This window comes from Myxocyprinus asiaticus, chromosome 41 (assembly GCF_019703515.2).
Source record: "Myxocyprinus asiaticus isolate MX2 ecotype Aquarium Trade chromosome 41, UBuf_Myxa_2, whole genome shotgun sequence".
NCBI lineage: Eukaryota > Metazoa > Chordata > Actinopteri > Cypriniformes > Catostomidae > Myxocyprinus > Myxocyprinus asiaticus.
Window position 1 is genome coordinate 7,406,791 of NC_059384.1, and position 23,293 is coordinate 7,430,083.

The window sequence follows — 23,293 nt, forward strand, 5'->3', positions numbered from 1 at the left end:
TTTCTCAATGTGTTTATAATTTTTGGTTATCCTCTGTTTAATCAGGGAAGGTTAACAACAGTTATGGATGATGTTAACAATTTAATATTAATTTTCTTATTATTCCTTTGAATCATTTTATATAATTTCAAATTTATTACCTTTTATTCTTATTTGTTTTTATTTTTTACGTATCTTTATTTTCTTTAAAATGTAAATGTAAAGCACTTTGAATTGCCATTGTGTATGAAATAAGCTATATAAATAAACTTGCCTTTTGCACTCTAAAATAACTGTTATAAACTGTAATAAAAACTATAAACGTAGTTATCTAAACTTAGCGTCATCTAGAGCTACAATATTGGCATTTATTTTTTATTTATTTTTTAGTAAACAGTAACATTTACAATTGTGTAAATATAACAATAAGTATTATACAATAAAATATGCATTTTACAATATAAATATATAGAAATATATAAATTATTGGCATTTCTACCGACGTAGATCTACGAGCTGCCTATTTAAATAGCTAGCTGTTTGCCTGGTTTAATAGCACAAAATCATATAATTATTATTTATTAAAATAATAATTCAACATTTGAGGCCAAATGTATTCCTATATTTTAGAATGGCTGTTTTAGAATTACAAACACAAACTAAATGGAAAGGAGGGCATCCCGTGTTGAAAACACTTTCTTTTGTAACGAGCTATTCAATTGTTAAGCTTTACTTCCGGGTACTTAATCACATAAAAGTCCCTAATGTAGAACGGCATGACTAGAAAATAAACATGTTAGACTTTTTTGTCGGATTTAAACCAATTAACTAAATATGTAGAGTGCTATAAAACGATCCTGATCGTTTATTGATTTTTTTTGTTTTACCTCATTAGCATAATTGTCAGTCGACAGTAAAATGCTGCAATAACTGATATTACATAATAAAATAAAATACAAATTGCTAAATAAACCACGTGGTTTACTTACGTTTAGCTTTAAACGTCTTTCTGTATTAACATTGTATTTGTTTTACTTTATCATATTTTATTCCTATTTTTAAAACGAAACGGGCATGATGATGGTATTTTTTATGTTGATAACGTAGAGAGTTAGTAGTTTCAGTTCATTGCTATAGCCCGAGCATTTTTTTTTTTTTTTCCTGAGATAATCCTTTACATGTCGATTTTGTAAAAGGTCTAAATTAAATGCACCTGGAAATATATTTAAAGCCCTTTGTCATCGCGTTCTGTGGCGCATTAAAGTACTTCCGCTGTGTCCTGCATAGAGACTCGTAGGAAGTTGCATCAGGCAGATTATCTACAGCCGCTCCCTGTTTCGACAAATAACTGCAAATCTAAAACTCTGCAATCGGCTGTGACCGCCGGAATCTTTCATCTGTTGAAGTTATCGCAGTAATATCGCATGTCCAATATACAGAACCTCCAATCTTTCGGTGAGTTGTAACGCATCGTGCACGAGTTAATACACGGCATGCACGGAAAACTGCTTGAACCCTTTTCAAAATGATTTAAAATCACATAGAGAACAGATTATTTGAATGTCGTTAAATATAATTGGGAAAACAGTTTTTCGATCAAGGTGTGTGTGTGTGTGTGTGTGTGTGTGTGTGTGTGTGTGTGTGTGTGTGTGTGTGTGTGTGTGTGTGGTGGGGGGGGGGTGGTCAGGTTTTGTCTAAATTGTGGGGGCCCAGCAACGTAACACCACTTATTAAACGTACACAATTTTTTTATTTAAAAATCTAAAAGTGCAGAAGGATTTGTGAGGGTTAGGTGGGTTGAAAATATTATTAACTCGTTATTAAAACAACGGAAGTCGATAATCTGAATATTGGTAAAGCAATCAGAAGTACAAATGTTGCTTATGCTTTAATATACTACAGGGTTCACTTCTTCCATTGTGCAAAAAATGCACACTTTATCTTCAAGCTTCTGCCTTTTTTTATTAAACTAGAAGTTATATAAGACCTGTAGATGCTGTTGTGTTTTTCATTTTTTTTTAATTTAATTTTATTTTTGTGCTCTCTTAACTAATATTTATCTCTATCGTGTCCTATGCCATCCAATAGATCCCTTTGCTGATGCAACTAAGGGTGACGACTTGCTCCCGGCTGGGACAGAGGATAAAATCCACATACGGATACAGCAGCGGAACGGCCGCAAAACACTGACTACAGTGCAAGGAATCGCAGATGATTATGATAAAAAGAAGCTGGTGAAAGCCTTCAAAAAGGTATTGTCCAACTCGAAGTTAGTCTATATTATACAACAACAACACATAATTGTTTAACATGCTTATCTTGCACTACTTATTCGTTCATAGAAATTTGCCTGCAATGGTACAGTGATCGAGCATCCAGAGTATGGAGAGGTGATTCAGTTACAGGGTGACCAGAGGAAGAACATCTGCCAGTTTCTGTTAGAGGTAGGCATCTTTTTGAGTTTCTAGAATATTTGTTTTAATGGGTTTGATTGCAGAACCATCACTAGGACCGTTTCTCATTTTTATCATTTTGTTTTACAGATCAACATCGTAAAGGAGGAACAGTTAAAGGTTCACGGTTTTTAAAATGATTGCCCCTCCTGGGGATTGTAAAGGACTGCACCAGCATGTAGCAATCCTAGTACCTTCATTTCAGGGTTTTTTGTGACCATATGCTATCAATGCAGACCGCATTATAAAGCGCTGCTTTTTTTTTTTTTTTTTTTGCAATCATTCCAAGCTCAAATCTTCATAATGACCTCAAGCAGACCACGTATTCCAGGCTGGTCTGGTTTAGACTCTGAATCTTTGTTGCCAATTCTAGTTGACGTTTTACGATAGACACAATTGCACGATATCTTTTTATCAGACAATAAAAGTTATGACTTTGCACATTTTGTGGATTGTTTTTTTTCTTCCTAACTATCATAACATTTGCGTACTTGAATATAAACTTATGTAGCAGTATGTTCATAAAGAAGTACTTTTATTTTTTTCTCCCCTTACAGAAACGAGTTTAAATGTGTCTTGCTTTAATTTTCTACACAGAATTGCAAATGAACTGTCTCAACTGATCCTTGTGCATGGGTCCAGCGCAGGGTCGGAAATTGACAAGGGCTCTGGTCAAAAATGCCGTAGAAATTGACAAATTTAAAATGCATACCTTGCACTTCTCATTTGAGTTATCACTGAACATTGTGTTTCGCACCGTCCGTCATGCAGATGTTGCAGAATCAGTAGTGGGTCCTTGCACTTAGTTTTTTTTCCTAAATAAGCTCCTCATTCTAAATTGTGGAGGATTGCTGTCATGTACTCCTGTGTTGCTGCATTATATTAGTTTTGTAGGCTGTGAACCTGGAATGTGTTTGTCACAATTCATGTTATGGAGTGTAGCGATCAGGCAGTTATGTAACTGAAACATCTCTTTATTCTAATTGAAGTATTTAACATAAATGTGAAAAGGTTTGAAAAATAATTCCCTTTTAAAAGGGAAAAAAATGCACCTGGAAATCAATTCCAGGGGTCAAATATTGTCCCTTGATAGAAAAGTTAATTTCTGACTCTGGTCCAGCAGTGTGGTTGCATTGCCTTTGGTTCCTGATGCCAAAAAAAGTGAACCCATGTAATTTGTTGCCCTTTATGAAAGGGATATCCATGCTACCCCTGCACAGAAGTTCTACTGTTACTATTGATTGAGTGTTGGTTGAGGCCCTACACTTAGAGAGGAAATGAGTCAAGCTTTTGTTCTGTTTGATCAAAGCCGGTTTACAATGATCTTAAATCAGCAAAGGTATCCAAGTATTGCATTTGTTTAGCTGAGTACACAGCAAAATCCCCAATGTACATATAATCCACACTACGGTAGTGTAAAACTAACACTGCATCAAAAATACTGTTGTACTAACCAAACAGTTAAGTAAACGAAGTAGGTACCTTTTCCAAGTGATGGCTGGCCATTAGTGATGACATCCTGAGTTCACAAGCAGAGTCTAATGAAGAGGGAGGGACAACAAGAACAAACCAGCAGACACCACAACAATTTAACACAGCCTTAGATGTAAATCAACTGCAAATATAATATGTTGAAATGGTTCTAAAACAATTTTGCCATGTTCTATTATTATCCGATTTTTATTTATTTTATTTTTTTTTTTTATGTGTGCGAAAGTTGTGTTTGTGAATTAATGCAGGTTTTACTCTTTTTGGAGTTGCTGATGATGTTTTATAGAAAAGGTTTTATTGAAATCACCATAATGGTGATTAGTGTAGTCTTTGGTTAGGCACTTGAACCTTGTTTATATGATTTATTTTCTTCCGGGCTCAGTTCAGTAATATTTCATAAGAACGTAATTGTTTGCACTGTGATGGAAAGACAAAGGTCTTTTGGTGTATGAGAGAGGTGAATACCTATAACGTTCTTCCATTCACCCACCTCTTAAACATCTTAAATGTCAAGCAGGACTCAAGTCAAACTGATATTTCAGATGCACATATTTTGTGGCAATTAAAATAATTTAGTACTTTTAACCAAATGCAGCTCATATGATAGAAAGTTTACTGCCACACACTGGTATTGAGACAAGGTGGGCACATATTGTCTCAGCGAGATACTCAAACATGCACATAAATCACCCCTTATCACGCTGTATAAAACTCAACAATGGTGACAAACTAATTTTCTTATTACTAAATTTTAAAACCATTTGCTAAAAGTGACATCCAAAAAATACAGCAGCAAACACAAACCAAGAATAGTAAGACAATTGCAATTATTTATTCAAAGAATATCCTGGTTCACCTTTTTAATACAATTACTGTTGATAATGAACCATTTTAAACCTAAAAGGACCCAAAACTATCAACTCGTGCACCATATTCCAAGCCTTCTGAAGGCATACACAAGTAATTTTTCAGTGAAAACTGAGCACTATGAGAGAAGCTTGTTCACGATGGCTTGCGTGCAGGGGCGTGTCGCTTTTATCACATGAGACGTCATGATCACACGGGAAGTCGGCGTTGTTGTTTCCGAGAGTTCCGATACCCTAGGATTGGCAACATTATGCTGACTCACCAACAAGTGGCATCTCATCAGACATTTTTGAATCGGCTCCATTATACATACTTTCCCCTGTGGTGCAACCAGAAGCGTGTTGTGTCAGCAGCATGAGAGACCTAGGTTCAGATCCCACATGAAACCAGGAAGTAATTGTGTTCGCATAATCAGTGACGACTGCAATTCAGATGTTGCATTTATCCCTCTAACATACAATTTTTACTCCACTGATGGATAGGTTTAAGTTTGGGGTAGGGGTTACAGTTTATAAGATATGCATCACTCTTCCCTGCATTACAGCCTGTACAGCTGAATACTACTCGATTCACAGCTCGCTTTTAGCACCCATCTGTAGAAAATTGAGCTCACACGTGCCCATACGCCCAAATACATTTGCTGATTTGGCCACTGGGGGCAGTGTTTTGTATTTCGCTCAGAACAGAACTATTTTAGCTAAAGAAAAGACAACCTACCAATCAGTGTGCATGAGAAAGAAAGTCATTCGAATTTGGAACGATACGAGGGTGAGTAAATTATGACAGTTTTAATTTTGGGGTAATTTATTTGTCTATTTCAACCTGAATGGCAACAAAATTATTTCATACATAAAGTGCTTTCTTTTCAAACAGTGTTTAGACATGTCAAGTTCTAACTCTACACTTATAAATGGAACATCTCAAAAATAATTTTATATCGATGAAGCCATTGGCACAGTGGGTTATGTATTGACTCGCTGAGACGGAGGTTTGAATTTCGCCGCTTTGATCATCTTTCCTGTCACTAAACTTTCCTATGTTAAAGAAATATTCCGGGTTCAATGCAAGATAAGCTTAATCAACAGCATTTGCGGCATAAAGTTGATTACAAAAAAAATAAAAAAATATTTTGACTCGTCCCTCATTTTCTTTAAAAAAAAAGCAAAAATCGAGGTTACAGTGATGCACTTACAATGGAAATGAATGGGGCCAATTTTTGGAGGGGTTAAAGGCAGAAATGTGAAGCTTATTATTTTATAAAAGCACTTACATTAAATCTTCTGTTAAAACTCTTGTATTATTTGAGCTGTAAAGTTGTTTAAATCGTCATTTTTACAGTTTAATGATTTTAGGGTTTGTTGACATTACATCGTAATGGCAATTAAGTTGTAGAATTGGCTATAACTTCACACAGAAAAGGTTAGTAAGTGATTTTATCACACTAAAATCATGTTAACATACATATTGTTTATGTCTTGTGGCTATACGTTTGAAATAGTGAGTGTTTTAATCTGGAACCCAGATTATTGCCTTTTTTTTTTAAAGAAAAGTAGGGGCAAGTCAAAATACTTTTTGTGGTAAACATCATTATGCCACAAATGCTGTCAGTCGAACTTAATTTGTATTGAACCTGGAATATTTATTTTAAAGGCAAAAAGCCCATAAAAACCGTGTTAGATATTTACTTAATCATATTATTTGGAAGGATATATATTCTACCAATATAATGTTTGTGATAGGTAAAGTTGTGCTACTCTGCTCTCATTCATTCTTCTTGTAGATTAGCTCGTATTCAGGGCTGGAAATCCTTTTAGCTGTGTTAAATCTGCAGTGTCCTGGCTGCGCTGCTGGGCTCAAACATGAGCGTAATCCTCTTTAAAGGGCATGGAATGGAGCTTATGGTTAAAGGACACCAATCTTACTGCTTAGGCTGCATAGGCATTTTAAACACCTTTGACCTTGTCTGAAAAATAATAGAAAAATTGGGCCTCTTTTTAAAAGTGTTACGGCCATTTAATCCTTATTTTCTGTTCAGGGTTTGAGAGACCACAAGACCCTTTTAAAAGACTTTTCCAAATTCTATGAGAACTGATCAGAAACAAGATTTCAACTGGGTAGCATGCTTCAAACTTACTCTATCTTCTGGAAGAGTCTGTTAATTGTGGTTGTCCGATTCCAGCTTGTAAAAGCCAAAAGACACAGTTTGTACATTAAGAGTGAGTTGGTGATTTCTGGTCTCAGCAACTTTAGTGGCTGATGTCTCCGAGAAAGAGAGAGAAACAGACGGAGCACGTGCGGATGCCTGGGGCTGTCCACCGTCCTTTCCGCTCCACTCCATTACCTCCACCAGACAAACACTCAGAGTTAATGATGGATGTATCCCATTCATCAGCACAGACTTCCTGTTCTTAATGCTTCATTGTTTTCTTCCTACCCCTTCCAATTTAACAGCCAGTCCAATCAAATTTGAACAATAGGAACTGATCTCTTTCACTTAAAGGGATATTACATGCTAAAATTAAAATTCTGTCATCATTTACTCACCCTCATGTTGTTCCAAACCTGTATGGAACACAAAAGGAGTTGTTTGGCAGAATGTTAGCCTCAGTCACCATTCACTTTCATTACAATGAAAGTGAATGGTGACTGAGGCATTCTAAAATAACCTGCAAACATTAATTTTTTATTTCTTTTTAAAGAAGCTTAAAAGCTATTTTACAGCTCACTGAGTGAATGCAATTCATTCATAGTGTGTTTGAATAATGAAAAAGGCAAGGAATGGCTTTGCATGCATATGTATTAATTCCACATGAGAGCTTGATATTGGACAGAACTGGTAGGCTAAATGGCCGTCTGGCAGTCGGCAGATTCCATTATTTTTGTTTGTGTTTAGCCAGAGGCCAGCCAGCTGTTATTGTTTTTGTGTGCTATTGAACTGTGGAGCATTCACCTCTCGTCGCTCACCTCTTTATAAGCAGTGATTCAACGTCATATGGTGTTAAATTGCAGTATGATATTGACTATAAATAATACAAGTAACAGTGACCCTCCTTTGTTTTCGTTAATGCATGATTTCCTGTAAAGCAGCTGTGAGACGATGTGTGTTGTGAAAAGCGTTATACAAATAAAAATTACTTTACTTGATTTTTTGTTTTGTGGGTCCTTTCAGTAACCTTAAAGATACATGCAATGCTGCCTTAGCATTCAGTCAAATTAGATGTCTTAGAAGACAGCATAATTATGGTGCCTTTACTGTTTCGAACAGACTCTGTTTCGGAAGCTCCCCTATAACCCTGATGTACTGTGTTGTCTGTCTGTCTGTCTTTCTATCTATATTACAAAATAATATAAATTGCATAAATGCTTTTTCTCTATCAGTGATTTGTTGGTTATTGTTTTAGAGAAATAGTTCACCCAAAAATGTAAATTCTCTCATCATTTACACACCATCATGCCATCTCAGTTGTGTATGGCTTGCTTTCTTCTGCTGAACTGGTCCATACAATGCAAGTCAACAGGGTCCAAAACTTTGAAGCTCCAAAAAGCACATAAAGGCAGCATAAAAGTAATCCATACAAATCCAGTGGTTAAATCCATGTTTTCAGAAGCGATAGGTGTGGGTGGAATTAATTCTCCTCTCTGCCCAGTAGGTGGTGATATGCACAAACAATGCCAATCGCCAAAAACAAACAAAAAAAAGAAAACACTTAGGAGAGAAGAGCGCTTAGTGAGGGCTGTTTGAAAGTGGAGATTTATAGTAAGAAAAGGATTTAAAAATTAATCTGTTTCTCACCCACAGCTATCATATCGCTTCTGAAGACATGGATTAAACCACTGGAGTCGTATGGATTACTTATATGTTGCATGTATATACTTTTTGAAGTTTTGGATCCTGTTGACTTGCATTGTACTGAAATATTCTTCTAAAAATCTTTTTTGTGTTAAGCAGAAGAAAGGGATGGCAGGAGGGTCAGTAAATGATGAGAGAAATATCATTTTTGGGTGAACTATTTCTTGTTGCTGACAGGCCATTATGATTAATGTTTATGATGATTTTGTACTTCAGATAGTTTTTCATATATCAAAAAGGGCACTTTTCTCAAATTAGTGTCAATGCACAGCAGGTTCCCTTTGTGAAAACTTTCCCCATAAAGTGTGATAACTTACCCTACTTGTTAAATTAACTGTATCTTTTTTTTTTCCTTGGGCAATAATAGCGAAATGTTCATGGCTTTTATCTAAAAAAAAAAAAAAAAAAAAAAAAAAAAAAAAGCTAAGACTTTAAGGTATATGTCTATATAGAAATTGACTTTAAAAACCTGAGAAATGTTGACTGTAAAAAAATAATTAAAAAATATATAAAACAACTAGCCCTGGCCTATTCTATATAGAGCTGTTCAGCCGTGACGTCAATTTGTAGGCGAACCCGGAAGTCTAATTCGCCATGGGTTCCCTGGAGATGAGTAAAATAAGATCTGTGGTAAACGTTATTTGTCGAAACGTGGACATTTTGTTCTACAACATAAATTACACACAGTAACACACGGAATGTTCACCACATACCTTATTGTACTCATAAGTTCAAAAACCCCATTATAAAAACCCATAGGAAAATCCAGAGGGAACCCACATGACGAATTAGATTTCCGGGTTTTTGGACTACCAGTTGAACAGCTCTATTGAAAGCATAAAGTACACATTAAATTATCTTACCGCTGTTAAATGTTGTCACACCTGTGTGGATTCTTAAGATTCTACGTTCCTTTGAGAAAGAAGAGAGAGGTTCTATTTGCTTTATTTATCTTTATTTTTTTTGTATGTGTCTGAGAAAACGCTGTCTGTACGAATTAATCTAAATGTCATTATGTTTGAAACCACCAGATGGCGTTATATAATTGATAAAGGTGTATGCCTACCTTGCCGATTTATCATTTTGAATGGATTAAATATCAAATATTAAAGCTGTTTTCCAGACACATCCTATATACACAGATAAAATATTCTGTTGAAAGCAAAGCACTGTAGGCCTCTATTAAACTGTAATGAATGCTGATATAACATATGGTGTCAGTCCCTGAGAGCCTAAACACCCCCCACTCATCCTCAAAACAGCAGCTCCTCAAAATGATAACATCCATTCAGTTCCTCTGTTCTAGTCTTAGCTCAACCTTCATCAACTGAGCAGGCTTTGGGGTGGCAGTGTGGTGCGCACACACAGCCTTTTGCTGCTAATAGCATTAAAATATCCCAATTTAAACAGGAAACAGGGGACTATGTGTTTTCATTGGCTTTTGCTCACGGTGTCGACAGCTGCCAGGAAAATGGACGGTCTGGCACTGCTACAACATGTTTCTCTGAGTGATCCATTTTTAAAGATGTGAAAAGAGTCATTGAGAAAGTCTGTGTACCATATGTACTCAAAAGAAGTTAACACATACACTTTTTAAATATGATTTTCAGACATATACAGGTGCACCTCAATAAATTAGAATGTCGTGGAAAAGTTCATTTATTTCAGTAATTCAACTCAAATTGTGAAACTCGTGTATTAAATAAATTCAATGCACACAGACTGAAGTAGTTTAAGTCTTTGGTTCTTTTAATTGTGATGATTTTGGCTCACATTTAACAAAAACCCACCAATTCACTCTCAAAAAAATAGAATACATCATAAGACCAATAAAAAAAACATTTTTAGTGAATTGTTGACCTTCTGGAAAGTATGTTCATTTACTGTATATGTACTCAATACTTGGTAGGGGCTCCTTTTGCTTTAATTACTGCCTCAATTCGGCGTGGCATGGAGGTGATCAGTTTGTGGCACTGCTGAGGTGGTATGGAAGCCCAGGTTTCTTTGACAGTGGCCTTCAGCTCATCTGCATTTTTTGGTCTCTTGTTTCTCATTTTCCTCTTGACAATACCCCATAGATTCTCTATGGGGTTCAGGTCTGGTGAGTTTACTGGCCAGTCAAGCACACCAACACCATGGTCATTTAACCAACTTTTGGTGCCTTTTGGCAGTGTGGGCAGGTGCCAAATCCTGCTGGAAAATGAAATCAGCATCTTTAAAAAGCTGGTCAGCAGAAGGAAGTATGAAGTGCTCCAAAATTTCTTGGTAAACGGGTGCAGTGACTTTGGTCCATTGTGTTTTTTGAAAACCAACACCAGCAGATGACATTGCACCCCAAATCATCACAGACTGTGGAAACTTAACACTGGACTTCAAGCAACTTGGGCTATGAGCTTCTCCACCCTTCTTCCAGACTCTAGGACCTTGGTTTCCAAATGAAATACAAAACTTGCTCTCATCTGAAAAGAGGACTTTGGACCACTGGGCAACAGTCCAGTTCTTCTTCTCCTTAGCCCAGGTAAGACACCTCTGATGTTGTCTGTGGTTCAGGAGTGGCTTAAGAGGAATACGACAACTGTAGCCAAATTCCTTGACATGTCTGTGTGTGGTGGCTCTTGATGCCTTGACCCCAGCCTCAGTCCATTCCTTGTGAAGTTCACCCAAATTATTGAATCGATTTTGCTTGACAATCATAAGGCTGCGGTTCTCTCATTTGGTTGTGCATCTTTTTCTTCCACACTTTTTCCTTCCACTCAACTTTCTGTTAACATGCTTGGATACAGCACTCTGTGAACAGCCAGCTTCTTTGGCAATGAATGTTTGTGGCTTACCCTCCTTGTGAAGGGTGTCAATGATTGTCTTCTGGACAACTGTCAGATCAGCAGTCTTCCCCATGATTGTGTAGCCTAGTGAACCAAACTGAGAGACCATTTTGAAGGCTCAGGAAACCTTTGCAGGTGTTTTGAGTTGATTAGCTGATTGGCATGTCACCATATTCTAATTTTTTGAGATAGTGAATTGGTGGGTTTTTGTTAAATGTGAGCCAAAATCATCACAATTAAAAGAACCAAAGACTTAAACTACTTCAGTCTGTGTGCACTGAATTTATTTAATACACGAGTTTCACAATTTGAGTTGAATTACTGAAATAAATGAACTTTTCCACGACATTCTAATTTATTGAGATGCACCTGTACAGGGTTAATTGTTGAGACACAACAAGCTAGATGGTAATTACAACTCGTGTCACTTTTATTCTGGTTCCTTAGGGGTTTGTGGATCAACATGGACACTCTGGGTTTTTTTTCACTGAGGGAAGCTTCATGAAGTCAGCCAGAGAATATTTAACTTCCTTGACTACACAGAAATAGCTCTGGACTTCTTAGTAAACAACAGCTCACTTCCTATAGTGAGCTGCCTACCTAGGCAGCATATTTAGGGGTTATAGGGGAGCTTCCGAAACAGAGTCTGTTCAAAACAGTAAAGGCACCATAATTATGCTGTCTTCAAAGACATCTAATTTGACTGAATGCTAAGGCAGCATTGCGTGTATCTTTAAGGTTACTGAAAGGACCCACAAAACAAAAAATCAAGTAAAGTAATTTTTATTTGTATAACGCTTTTCACAACAAACATCGTCTCACAGCTGCTTTAGAGGAAATCATGCATTAACAAAAACAAAACAAAAAATTTAATATCTATAATGTCCTACAGTGATCATTGTGTAGTTTGATTAATTATGATTGTAAAATGTGTATAGAAATTAAATATTTAAATAATAATTGTCTTTAGTAAATAATAATTGTAATATATATATGCAGTCCATACAACTTGTGCACTATTTTTCAAGTCTTCCTAAGCCATACTATAACTGTGTGAGGAACAGACCAAAATCATTTTTATTATAGGTCATTATTTAGTTAAAAAGCTTCCACTCTGCTGCAGCTCTCAAATATCATTCTTCATTCTGCATATTAACTGCCGTGACTCACATAAAGCTATCGAATAACTTTAGAAAATGTGGAATATAGCGCACAAGTCATATGTACTACTTTTATGTCCTTTGTGGGGCTTCAGCTGTAGACATTATGAACTGAATGGAAAAGAGTTGGGTAAATATTCTTAAAAATGTTCTCCTTTATTGTTCCATTACCAAGAATTAACAGCATATGGGTTTGGAATTATATGAACGTGAGTAAATACATTTTCATTTAATTATTCCCATGTGAAGTGTTCCAAATCAGTCATATATGAGGTTTCAATTTGGTAGTTGCCTATGTAGGGTGTAGGTTGCAAGGCAGCTTAGGTTTGGAATTGAGTATATACCTTTATTTTTAATAGTACAAGTACCGAAAACAAATGCAGAATGTGTGTAAAGTTTCAGGACTTTTTTTTCCAAAGATCTGTGCATGTCAAGCATTTCCATTATGTAATGAGTATTGTTGTCTTTAAATTCATAACCTTTCATGTGCTTTCACAATCTGTCTGTCTATGACATTATCCATACATGAGGAATGCGCATGTGTCTCTGCATGTTTTTGGCTAGTTGCTGCTATAATGTGTCGGGCCCGGTCTGATGCAGTACAGGAGCGTGTTTTGAGAAAGGAGAAGATGACGACCCCCTACAGTGTAGCCTAGCTGTTTACTGCATCTTTGAGAGATTTCAAGTGATTTGCAGCATCCTGTCGCATACAGACAGACAACTAGACAGATATATATATATATATATATATATATATATATATATATATATATATATATATATATATATGCACACACACACACACACACACAGTCAGGCAGGCACGTGACACTCAGACAGATAAGACTGGATACCGTCCGTTTGCCTTGGACTACAACTTTGATATTTGTAATGTTAGTCTGAAAGACACATCTTTTCCATGAGCACTTGATCATGCACTTATAATATAATATATATATATATATATATATATATATATATATATATATATATATATATATATATATAAAAGTATATATACTTTTCGTACTACTGTCTCCTTAAGATGAATCGCTTATGATGTATTATTCCTCTTTTGTAAGTTGCTTTAGATCAAAGCGTCTGCCAAATTAATACATGTAAAATGTAAATGTGATGTTTGCAGCTACCCAGCTAACGTTCTTTAAACATTTTTCAAAATATATAATATGGTTGTGGAAACGTGAAAATGTCTAGCTTTCCTAACATCATTAAAACGTTAGGTAAAGTTGAAGTGAATGGGGCCAGTCCGTAAACATTAAAATACTCACTGTTTCAAAAGTATAGCCACAAGACGTAAATAATTTACATGTTTACATGACTTTATTGTGATTAAATCACTTACTAACCATTTATGTGTAAAGTTATATCCAATTTTACAACTTCGTTGCCATGACAACAACGACATAGCACTGCAAAGCCTGTAATCCAATGATTTAAAGGTGCACTCAGTAACTTTTTGCTTGTCATCTAGGACTTGCAGTGACACCTAGTGGTGTGGATGCAGCATCATTCAAAATCAGTGGTTTTCAGTCACAGATGCCAATGTAGAAATTCACTATTCACAGTCAGCCATGACTAATTTAAACCAAGACTGAAAGTGTTCAATAACAGGATGGTTACTGAGATTAAGTGAGTAGTATTTGACTGGTCATGTGATCTCAATATTGCAGCCCCCTTGTGCGGACCCTCTCCATGTAGAATAAAGCAGCTTTATAAGGTTACTGATATGACTGGATTCTTCATTTCATGTGAGTGCTGATGATTTTTTTATATATGCTTAAAAATTACAATTAATTTCTTTAGAAGTAAAACTTTTAATGAGGAAAGAATTACTGAGTGCACTTTTAACAACTTTACAGCTCAAATAATATACAAGTTTTAAAAGAAGAATTAATGTTAGTGGTATTACAAAATTATAAGCTTCTCGTTTCTGCCTTTAAACCCTCCAAAAGTTGGGTTCACATCCATTCACATCCATTGTAAGTGTCTTGCTGTAACTTCGATTTTTGCTTTTTTTAAAGAATAGAAGGGAGGAGTCGAAATACGTTTTTGTGGTTATCAGCATTATTCCACAAATGCAATCAATTAAGCTTAATTTGCAATGAACCCAGAATATTCCTTAATGTAATTTTAGCCATTGCTGTTGGAACGTTCCCTGATCTGTTTATTATTATTATTATTATTATTATTTTGTATTTTTCTTGATTCATGTGACCAGTGTTTATAATTTGACCCCTGTATAGAGTACTTTGTGTTTCGTTGATTGTTTAGTTATTTACATTTATTAATTTAGCAAATGCTTTTATTCAAAGCGACTAACAAATGAGGAATACCACAATAGCGATTCGTCCTAAGGAGGCAATAACATGATATACAATGGCCCCAAACAAAAATTCAGTACTTAATCCATACTTAAAATGTATGAATGTCATTGCATTACATGGTAAAATATCAAACCATGTGGCATCTGCAAACAAATGATGACATTTAGAACTAACTTCACATGTGTTATTAGGCAAATTATAAATAGGCTACAACACTGCCACTGAGGCAGAACCTAGGCTACTGGTAATATCCTAATTGACTAAACAAACATTTGTCTTGATCAAACAATCTTAATATGTAACAACATGATCCCACTTTCACTAGATTCTAATAAAGCCCCACTCATTCCAAACAGCAATTTTATTACAGTAAGATTATCTTAAAGGCCAACGTAAATAGTGCATTTTGATGCATGCCTTTTTTTCTAAATGTATTTACGTTTATTTTATCATCAGTGTTTCGAACAGTTAATTTAAAATATTAATTGAAATTAGTGTCAAATATTTTTTTCCAATTGTCAAATACAAATCTCATTTCATAGCCAATGTTACTCTACTGTGTATTTGAAATTGTGTTCTGTTGTATCAACACTTGCTAATACTTTCAACTCACCATGTATGCCACTTTCAGAAAAAAACAAAAAAAACATGCAGGTAATAAATGGTACTGTTAGTCATGTAACATTTTATTTGACCATCTGTCGCTATCTTGTGTGTCTAAAATGTGTCTAAAATGCAGATTTTGGGTTTATTTGACTTTTACTTTTTCTGAAACGCAGGAACAAAGTTAGTAATGCTCGCACTAACAAAAATTATTTTCCCTCCCATTTTTCAATTTTATGTTCTTATTTTAATCTTCCATTCTCATTCCAACAGTGTCAAGCTTTTAAAAGTGGACCAAAGTGCTTTTAAATAGCATGAAGCATGACTAATGAGAGAAACATGTTAAAATCATTGCAAGAAAAGTCCTTGGAAGACAAATGAATTTTCAGCAGAATAATTAACTTAATTAACAAATCTGCATGCATATTCATCATGCTATTGAAGTCTCTCCAGCCCAGCTTGATGAACGTTGCTGTAATAACCATCTCATTTACATTCTATCATCTACTGCTATTTAGAGATGGAAATGAAAAATAAAAGAAGTGGCACATTTCTAAATGCACACACACAGAGACTCTCAGTTCCTCGCACATCATCTGAAAACAGACTGCGGTATGTGGTTTTGTAGGAGCACAACCCACATTTGCTCTATCATGTTGAAGTATTACTGTAATGAGCTCCAGAGGAAGGCTGTGAGTGTGTCTGTGTGAGTGTGAGTGTTCCCGCCCTCGGCCCCTTCCATCCTCTCCTGGGCATTCTGTTGGCAGCCTTCCCTGACTTGCAGTTTCTTTGAGGCTGGCAGACTGTGTTACCCACTGTCTCTGCAGGGCAATCTTAGCAGGCAGCAAGGTGTTACAGTACAGACTGGCACACAAGGCCCGAGGATACCATTGCAACCCAGCCTACCTCAAACACACATGCAAACACACTAATCCATGTAGACATCAGTGTGTTTACATCAGTACTTTTGTTGACACATATTTCTGCAGTACCTGAGGATCATCTTATATTTATATTTGAGATATTTTGACATTTTATTCATAGTATAAAAGCAGAAGGACAGGAAATGGTTGGAAGAATATGTAGGAACAGGTTTGGGAAGTGTTGCGAGTCAGATTTGAACACACGTCACCCACATGTGCACGACAGAGCACATACAACAACAACTAGGTCATGGTTCTGATGCAAGCATCTTATTTAAAATAATGTTCCAGATTTAATAAAAGTTAGTCTCAATCGACAGAATTTGTGGCATAATGTTGATTCCCACAGAAAATTATTTTGATTCGTCCCTCGTTTATTTAAAAAAAGAAGAAGCAAAAAGCATGTTATTAAATGGCACCTACAATGGAAGTGAATGGCGCCAGTCTATACCATACCTGCCAACTCTCCCGTTTTCCACCCCTCTTCCCGCTGTACTCCGGATTAACAATTTCTCCCAATGAACTCACTATTTTCTACATAAACACTTTGCTCATGAGAATGTATTAGAACCCAAGGTAGGGTTGCCACCCGTCCCGTAAAATACAGGATCGTCCCGTATTTAAATATGAAATGATGCGTCCTGTTTTGAATCAATACGTGGCGCAATTTGTCCCATAAGCTAGTCATATGGCATCACGGTGAAATTGTTCCAGATCGTTAATTTAACACTGATACAAGTTGAACATTTTTCAAATGGTGGGAAAGGGGTCATCTGAAAAGTCCACACATTGTGCTAAAACTGTGGCTTTTTTTATTGAAAAACAGAAGGTTCAATATAAACGTTCAATAAGATGTACAAAATTACACAGATTCAACAATGTATGAATACAATCACTGAGTCCTAAAGACTGGAAGTACAGGTGAAGGAAAAACGAAATAATTGTAATAAAGTAAAAAAATTTTTTTTTTGAATACATGTAAACCAACACAGATGTATACATAAATAAGATAAAGAAGATAAATATAGAAAATAATTATATTTTTAATATTATAATAATTATAAGTCATGGGTCAGGAAAGTTCTTAGCATATAAGAAAGGATATACACTTTTTATTATTAATAACTCAAAAAGCATTTAGTGCTTAAAGAGCAAGTATTATGGTTTTTAAACATGCCTTATTTTGTTTTAAAGGTCTCATACAATAGATTTACATGCATCCAAGGTCAAAAAACACTTCAATTTGCTCATAATTTAAATTGCAGCATTACCTTTTTTCCCACTGTCAAAAACGTGTCGTTCAATGATCCGTTCTAAAGGATTCATTCTAAACTCCTCCTTTCAGAGAGCCTGCTCTGCTCTGATTGGTCAGATGTCCCAGTCTGTTGTGATTGGTCTACCGCTTAGTGTAGTGTTTGAGGGCGGGTCAAAGCTGTTCGCGAGCAGTCAATGAAGACCAGAGGCGTGTTTTTTGTTTCCAAATTACATAGGATATTACAGGAAGTAAGTCTGGAATTACTAACGACTCGTTTCAGGTGCTCAGAATCGGTTCTTTCTTTTGGGAGTCAATAACTCCATTTGTCTTGCACTTTGATTTTTGAAACTTTGCAGACTTTTTTACATTCACAAAATGTAATCCAATCCAATGTTGGCAGGTATGGTCCATAAATCTTAAAATACTCACTGTTTCACAAGTATAGCCAAATACGTAAACATTTTATCAGTAACATTATTTCAGTAACATGTCAACACAAATACTTGGTATTTGGTCGATCTTTTACTATCTATCTGGACAGCAGAGTCAGATCCTTGGATGTTGTGTCTTCCACCTCTTCCAGGCTGGAAACCCAGAGCTTGGAGAGTTACTGTTACTGTCTCCTTTCTCTCCGGAGCAGAGCCACAGAACTTGGTATGTTATTCTGTTATCTCTTTCTTGCCGGACTGGGGACTCAGAACAGGGTGTGTCCGTTAGAAGGGTACTTTTATCCCTTTCTGATGAGGAGATTGCAATTTTGCACCTTTCTGTTCCAGTTTTTTGATTGGCTGTAGCTGATGCCCATTTTAAGGATTCCAAACATATATTTAAATGAATTAGTCTTTCTTTGTGGCCTCTCTTTGTTTCAGTCACTGCTGTCACATAGGCAGTTAATTAACATGCTGCATCTGGAGGTTCTAAGGAATTTTTATGGCAAACTTATCATAAAGCTTAGGATGGGAGTCAAGATGTGGCAAATGATTTTGACCACCCGTGGACCAATGAGAAGTCCCTTCCAATGTGGAGGTGGATCTGGGGCTGTCCTTCCTGCCCCGTAAGAGGTGTTGGCAGTTGTTTGAGCAGTTTTATCTGATGGCTGCTTGGAATTAGTTTTTGTTGGTCCACCACGATCCAATCAAAATGTAGCACCGTGACAGTTAGAATGGGGCCCTGCCATAAACTGGGACCCCTGGAATGTTGTTCACTACAGGCCCCATTCACTTACATTGTAAGTTTTACTGTAACCTTTACTTTTGCTTCTTTTTTTTAATTAAAAAATAAACAAGTAATAGTTTTTTTTGTGGTCAAAAACTCGAATCATTCCTTTAAATTTGAAGAAGACAGCTGTAGATATTGTAATTGGATGATTGGCACAACATAATGAGTGCAATTTTTATTTTAAAGGAATAATTGCTCCAAATATGAAAGTACTCTCATTATTTACTCATCCTCATGTCTTTCCGAACCAGGTGCAATATGATGTTATTTTTCAATGGAAGCATTTTTATGGTGTGTTTTTGTCCTTTTGGAGCTTTATAGATGTGATCACTATGAGCTGTTGATGTTCTTCTTTTTTTGTGAACTATTCCTTTAAGAGTTCATTTGTGTATATATATATATATATATATATATATATATATATATATATATATATATATATATATATACATACATACATATTGAGTATACAAAAATAATGACTGAGAAACTGATCTGTGTGAATTTGTTTTAGTCACTTTTTTCAGCACTGTTGAAAAATGTTTCAAAGAAATGTGCAGAATTGTTTTTTGTTTTTTTTTGTCATTTTAAATTTAGGAGAGTATGTTGCCGTGTGCATATGGAACAAATTAGGAAGTGACAGCAATTTGCAAACATGTTTGAAAGGTTCATTAGAATTGTTCTGAAATAGAGAAATCACCCATAGGCCTAACCTGATCACAAATCTTACTATAGTTTCAAATGAACGTAACATATGCTCGACATATTCAAGAGGGCTGTGTTTCAAACAGCGGCATCTCCCTACAGATTCATTCATCAGCTTTACAGAGTAGTGGGTCGAATAGGAGATGAGTCTTTATTCTGTTAATGCACATGTCACTTTAAGATGTCTGTGACATTTTTATTATGTTTTGTGGAATGTGAGCAGATAGTCAATGGGGTTTTTGAATTGGATAATTTACCCATTAGAGATTTAAAATGTATCCTGCAGGCCTGTGCAAAAACTTTCCTAAAAGATCATTATGGGATTTTGCTAACAAACATCAGCTATTTGTTTAGCTTTCATATATGATATAAAACTGAATCTTCAAATAGATATTTCTGCTTGTGTTTTATGCACATGAACTACATTTATTGTACAGAGAAGTTAATATATCATAAGGATTATAAAGATTCTGGTTCCAATTCCAATTCCAATTCCAGTCTTAAATTAGAAAATAAGAAGAAATTAGTACTTAAGAAGAATTTTTGTTTTCTTGAGAAACTATGAATACGGCCCCCAGACTACACTGGCTGTGTTTCATTCATTGAAAAGATCCGACTCAAAATAACAATTTGTTAATGAATCAGAAGAATGAAGATGGTCAAGAACTGTTCAAGAACTGAAAATCATTCAGTTTCAGATTTTATTTTTTATTTTTTTATTTTTTAATTGAACCCCGTGCTGGGAAAAAAATGCTTAAACATTGGGTGCTTTTAGCTGGTTTACATTGGTGTTAGCTGGTTTAAGAGGGTCTCCCAACCTGGCAAAGCTGGTCCTCAGCTGGTCTAGTTGGCATCTGAGCCTTGCCAAGATGGTGCTCAGCTGGTTTAGCTGGGAGATCAGCTGTACTCCCAGTCTACCCAGCAAAAAGTGCCCCAAACCCCTCTAAAACCAGAAAAACAGCTTAGGCTGGTTTAAGCTGGGGGTGTTTTTTTCCACAGGGCCAGCTGTAAAAAATAATAACAAGTAATAACTAGGTTTCGATTCTCATCCCTAAAGAATGATTTGTGTTATAGATATAGTCAAGGATATCTCTTAGAAGGTTTGTAATGTGTTTGTGTGCTTTGTGTGTATTAACAGGATTTTCACAATATTCAGAGATTAAACCCAGAATGTGGTGCTTACGGTGTTTTAGCTTCATTATCATGTCTGTGACTTCTCAAAGGGGTCGACACCTAAAGGCAACAGGAAAGCAAAAATTTCTGACAAAATTGTCTCTCAGAAGTTTTCACCATGCTGATTCCACCCTCCAGTGGAGCTGCACTGCTCAGTAAGTGTTTGATGGTGATATAGATGGAGAAAGTTCTGAAGAAAGTCCCGAATTCACAGAGGGATTTGATTACCTCTATCCATTATCCACACGGTGAGTGATGGAGTCGCAAACCATCTGTCATCTGATTCATTTGCATCATCAACACCTGCCTGCCTGTGTGTGGCGCACCATCTTGTTTTCTATAATCCTCTCACACTTTCCTGCCACTTTGATGGAATCTAAAAATGTTTTGTGAAAACAGAAATGAATGCAGCCTTGCTTAAAGCTATGCTCCACTTCATCACACCAGGGGGAAGCTGTTTTCATCTGACACAATAAGACAATGAGAAATGTGCACATGTGTCATGCTGCTTTGACACTGGAAGTCTTTGAAATGCGTTTGAATCACTGATGCTTGCAAAAAATAATATTTCTCAATTTTTGAGTAAAAACTATTTTGTTTGGTTTTGATCACAGCGCTTTTGCTAAAGCTTCAAGAAACCAAAATATGAAATACTTTAAAGGAATCTCTGGTTAAAGAAATATTCAATTTAAGTGAAGCTCAATTGACAGCTTTTGAGACATAATGTTGATTCTTAAAAAAAAAAAAAAAAAAAGCGAGGTTACAGTGAGGCACTTACAACGGAAGTGAATGGGGCCAATTTTTGGAGCGTTTAAAGGCAGAAATGTGAAGCTTGTCATTTTATAAGTAAAATTGTTTAAATTGTCGTTTTTACGGTGATTTTAGGGTTTACAGTGTTATGTCCTCATGGCAACAAAGTTGTAAAATTGGATATAACTACACAGACAAGGTTATTAAGCAATGTTATTGCACTAAAATCATGTTAACACACATATTATTTACGTCTTGTGGCTATACTTTTGGAACAGTGAGTAATTTACGTTTACAGAGTGGCCCCAGACACTTCCATTGTAAGTGCCTCACTATAACCCAGTTTTTTGCTTTTTATTTTTTTAAGAAAAGGAGGGACAAGTCAAAATACGTTTTTGTGGTAATCAACATTGTCACAAATGCTGTCGACTAAGCTAAAAGGTGCACTCAGTAATTTTTTTCCTCAATAAAAAAGTTTAACTCCTAAAGACATGAATTGTAATTTTTCAATATATGTAGGAAGTCATGACCACTCACATTAAAATGAAGACTCCAGTCATATTAGTAACCTTACAAAAGCTGTTTTATTGTACATGGAGAGGGTCCCCTCATGGGGGGCTGCCATGTTAAAATCACATGACCAGCCAAATACTACTCGCTTAATCTCAGTAAACGTCCTGTTATTTGACATTTTCACTCATTTATTAAAGTAATCATGGCTGACTGTGAATACTAAATTTCCTAATGTCATCTGAAAAAGAAAACTATTGATTTTAAATGATGCTGCATCCAAGCTGCTAGGTGTCAGTGTAAATTCAAGATGACACAAAAACAAAAGTTACTGAGTGCACTTTTAATTTGTATTGAACACAGAATATTCCTGTAAATTCAACAATGTTATTTAAAAGGTACACTACAGTAGAAAAAAATGCTTTTTCAGGAAACCTAAAAAATATGCTTCATGTGGTTACATCTAAATTAACTGGTTTAGTTAAAGTCAAAAATATAATTATCATGTCTAAATCAACCTGAATATATTAGTTTATACCAACAAAAGTGATTTTTAAGGGTTGGATCTGTAGAAATTATGTCATTATTTACACATCCTCATGTTCTAAACCTTTATGACTTTCTATCTTCTGTGGAACACAAAAGAAGATTTTAGGCAGAATGATAGGGACTGACAAACTCAGCCACAATTCACTTTTATTGCATCTTTTTTTCCATAAAATGAAAATATATGAAGACTGACGTTAACATTCTGCCTTCTTGGAATTCTGTCACCCTCATGTTGTTCCAAACCCATATAATTCATATTTTTTTATGATTCTAGTGCATATTATTTAGGTTTAATTTGGTCAGTGGTCAGTGTAAGTGTAAGTGTCTTTCAGCCTCACGGCTGCCTCTGTGGGAAATAAAAGAGAGAGAATTTCATCTGAAATCTTCACCATTAACTGCAGTGCTAATTTATGTTATGGCTCCAGTGAGTTTGCCGGTTTATTCTGTTGTTTTGTTTTTCTCTCTCCCTCATGTCAGGCAGGCGGAGCCGGCATGCATAATCAGTGTTTCCATGGGAACATTAATCGTCCCCGGGGAAGCAATGATCACGTCGCTGATTAACGTGCTAGCTACACCTGTTCTGCTCTGATTGCACTCCCTACTTAATACTTGCGTGCCCTCACTGTCTTCACTAGATTAT

General features: G+C 35.8%; 1 protein-coding gene across 1 annotated transcript; it reads left to right on the plus strand.

Annotated features, from left to right (window-relative positions):
* Positions 1–1,249: 1,249 nt before the first annotated feature.
* eif1b (eukaryotic translation initiation factor 1B) lies at positions 1,250–2,873 on the plus strand. The gene is made up of 4 exons (XM_051682423.1): positions 1,250–1,434; positions 2,068–2,231; positions 2,322–2,423; positions 2,523–2,873. Exons 1-4 carry the CDS (start codon positions 1,404–1,406, stop codon positions 2,565–2,567), a joined length of 342 nt encoding a protein of 113 aa, XP_051538383.1. The 5' UTR covers positions 1,250–1,403; the 3' UTR covers positions 2,568–2,873.
* Positions 2,874–23,293: the final 20,420 nt, after the last annotated feature.

Excerpts from the sequence above, each read along its gene's own strand:
- eif1b (XM_051682423.1), top strand. The coding sequence starts at position 1,404 with ATGTCCAATATACAGAACCTCCAATCTTTCG. Across the intron at positions 1,435-2,067 it reads ACAGAACCTCCAATCTTTCG|ATCCCTTTGCTGATGCAACT; the intron begins GTGAGTTGTAAC and ends GCCATCCAATAG. Across the intron at positions 2,424-2,522 it reads TCTGCCAGTTTCTGTTAGAG|ATCAACATCGTAAAGGAGGA; the intron begins GTAGGCATCTTT and ends TTTGTTTTACAG.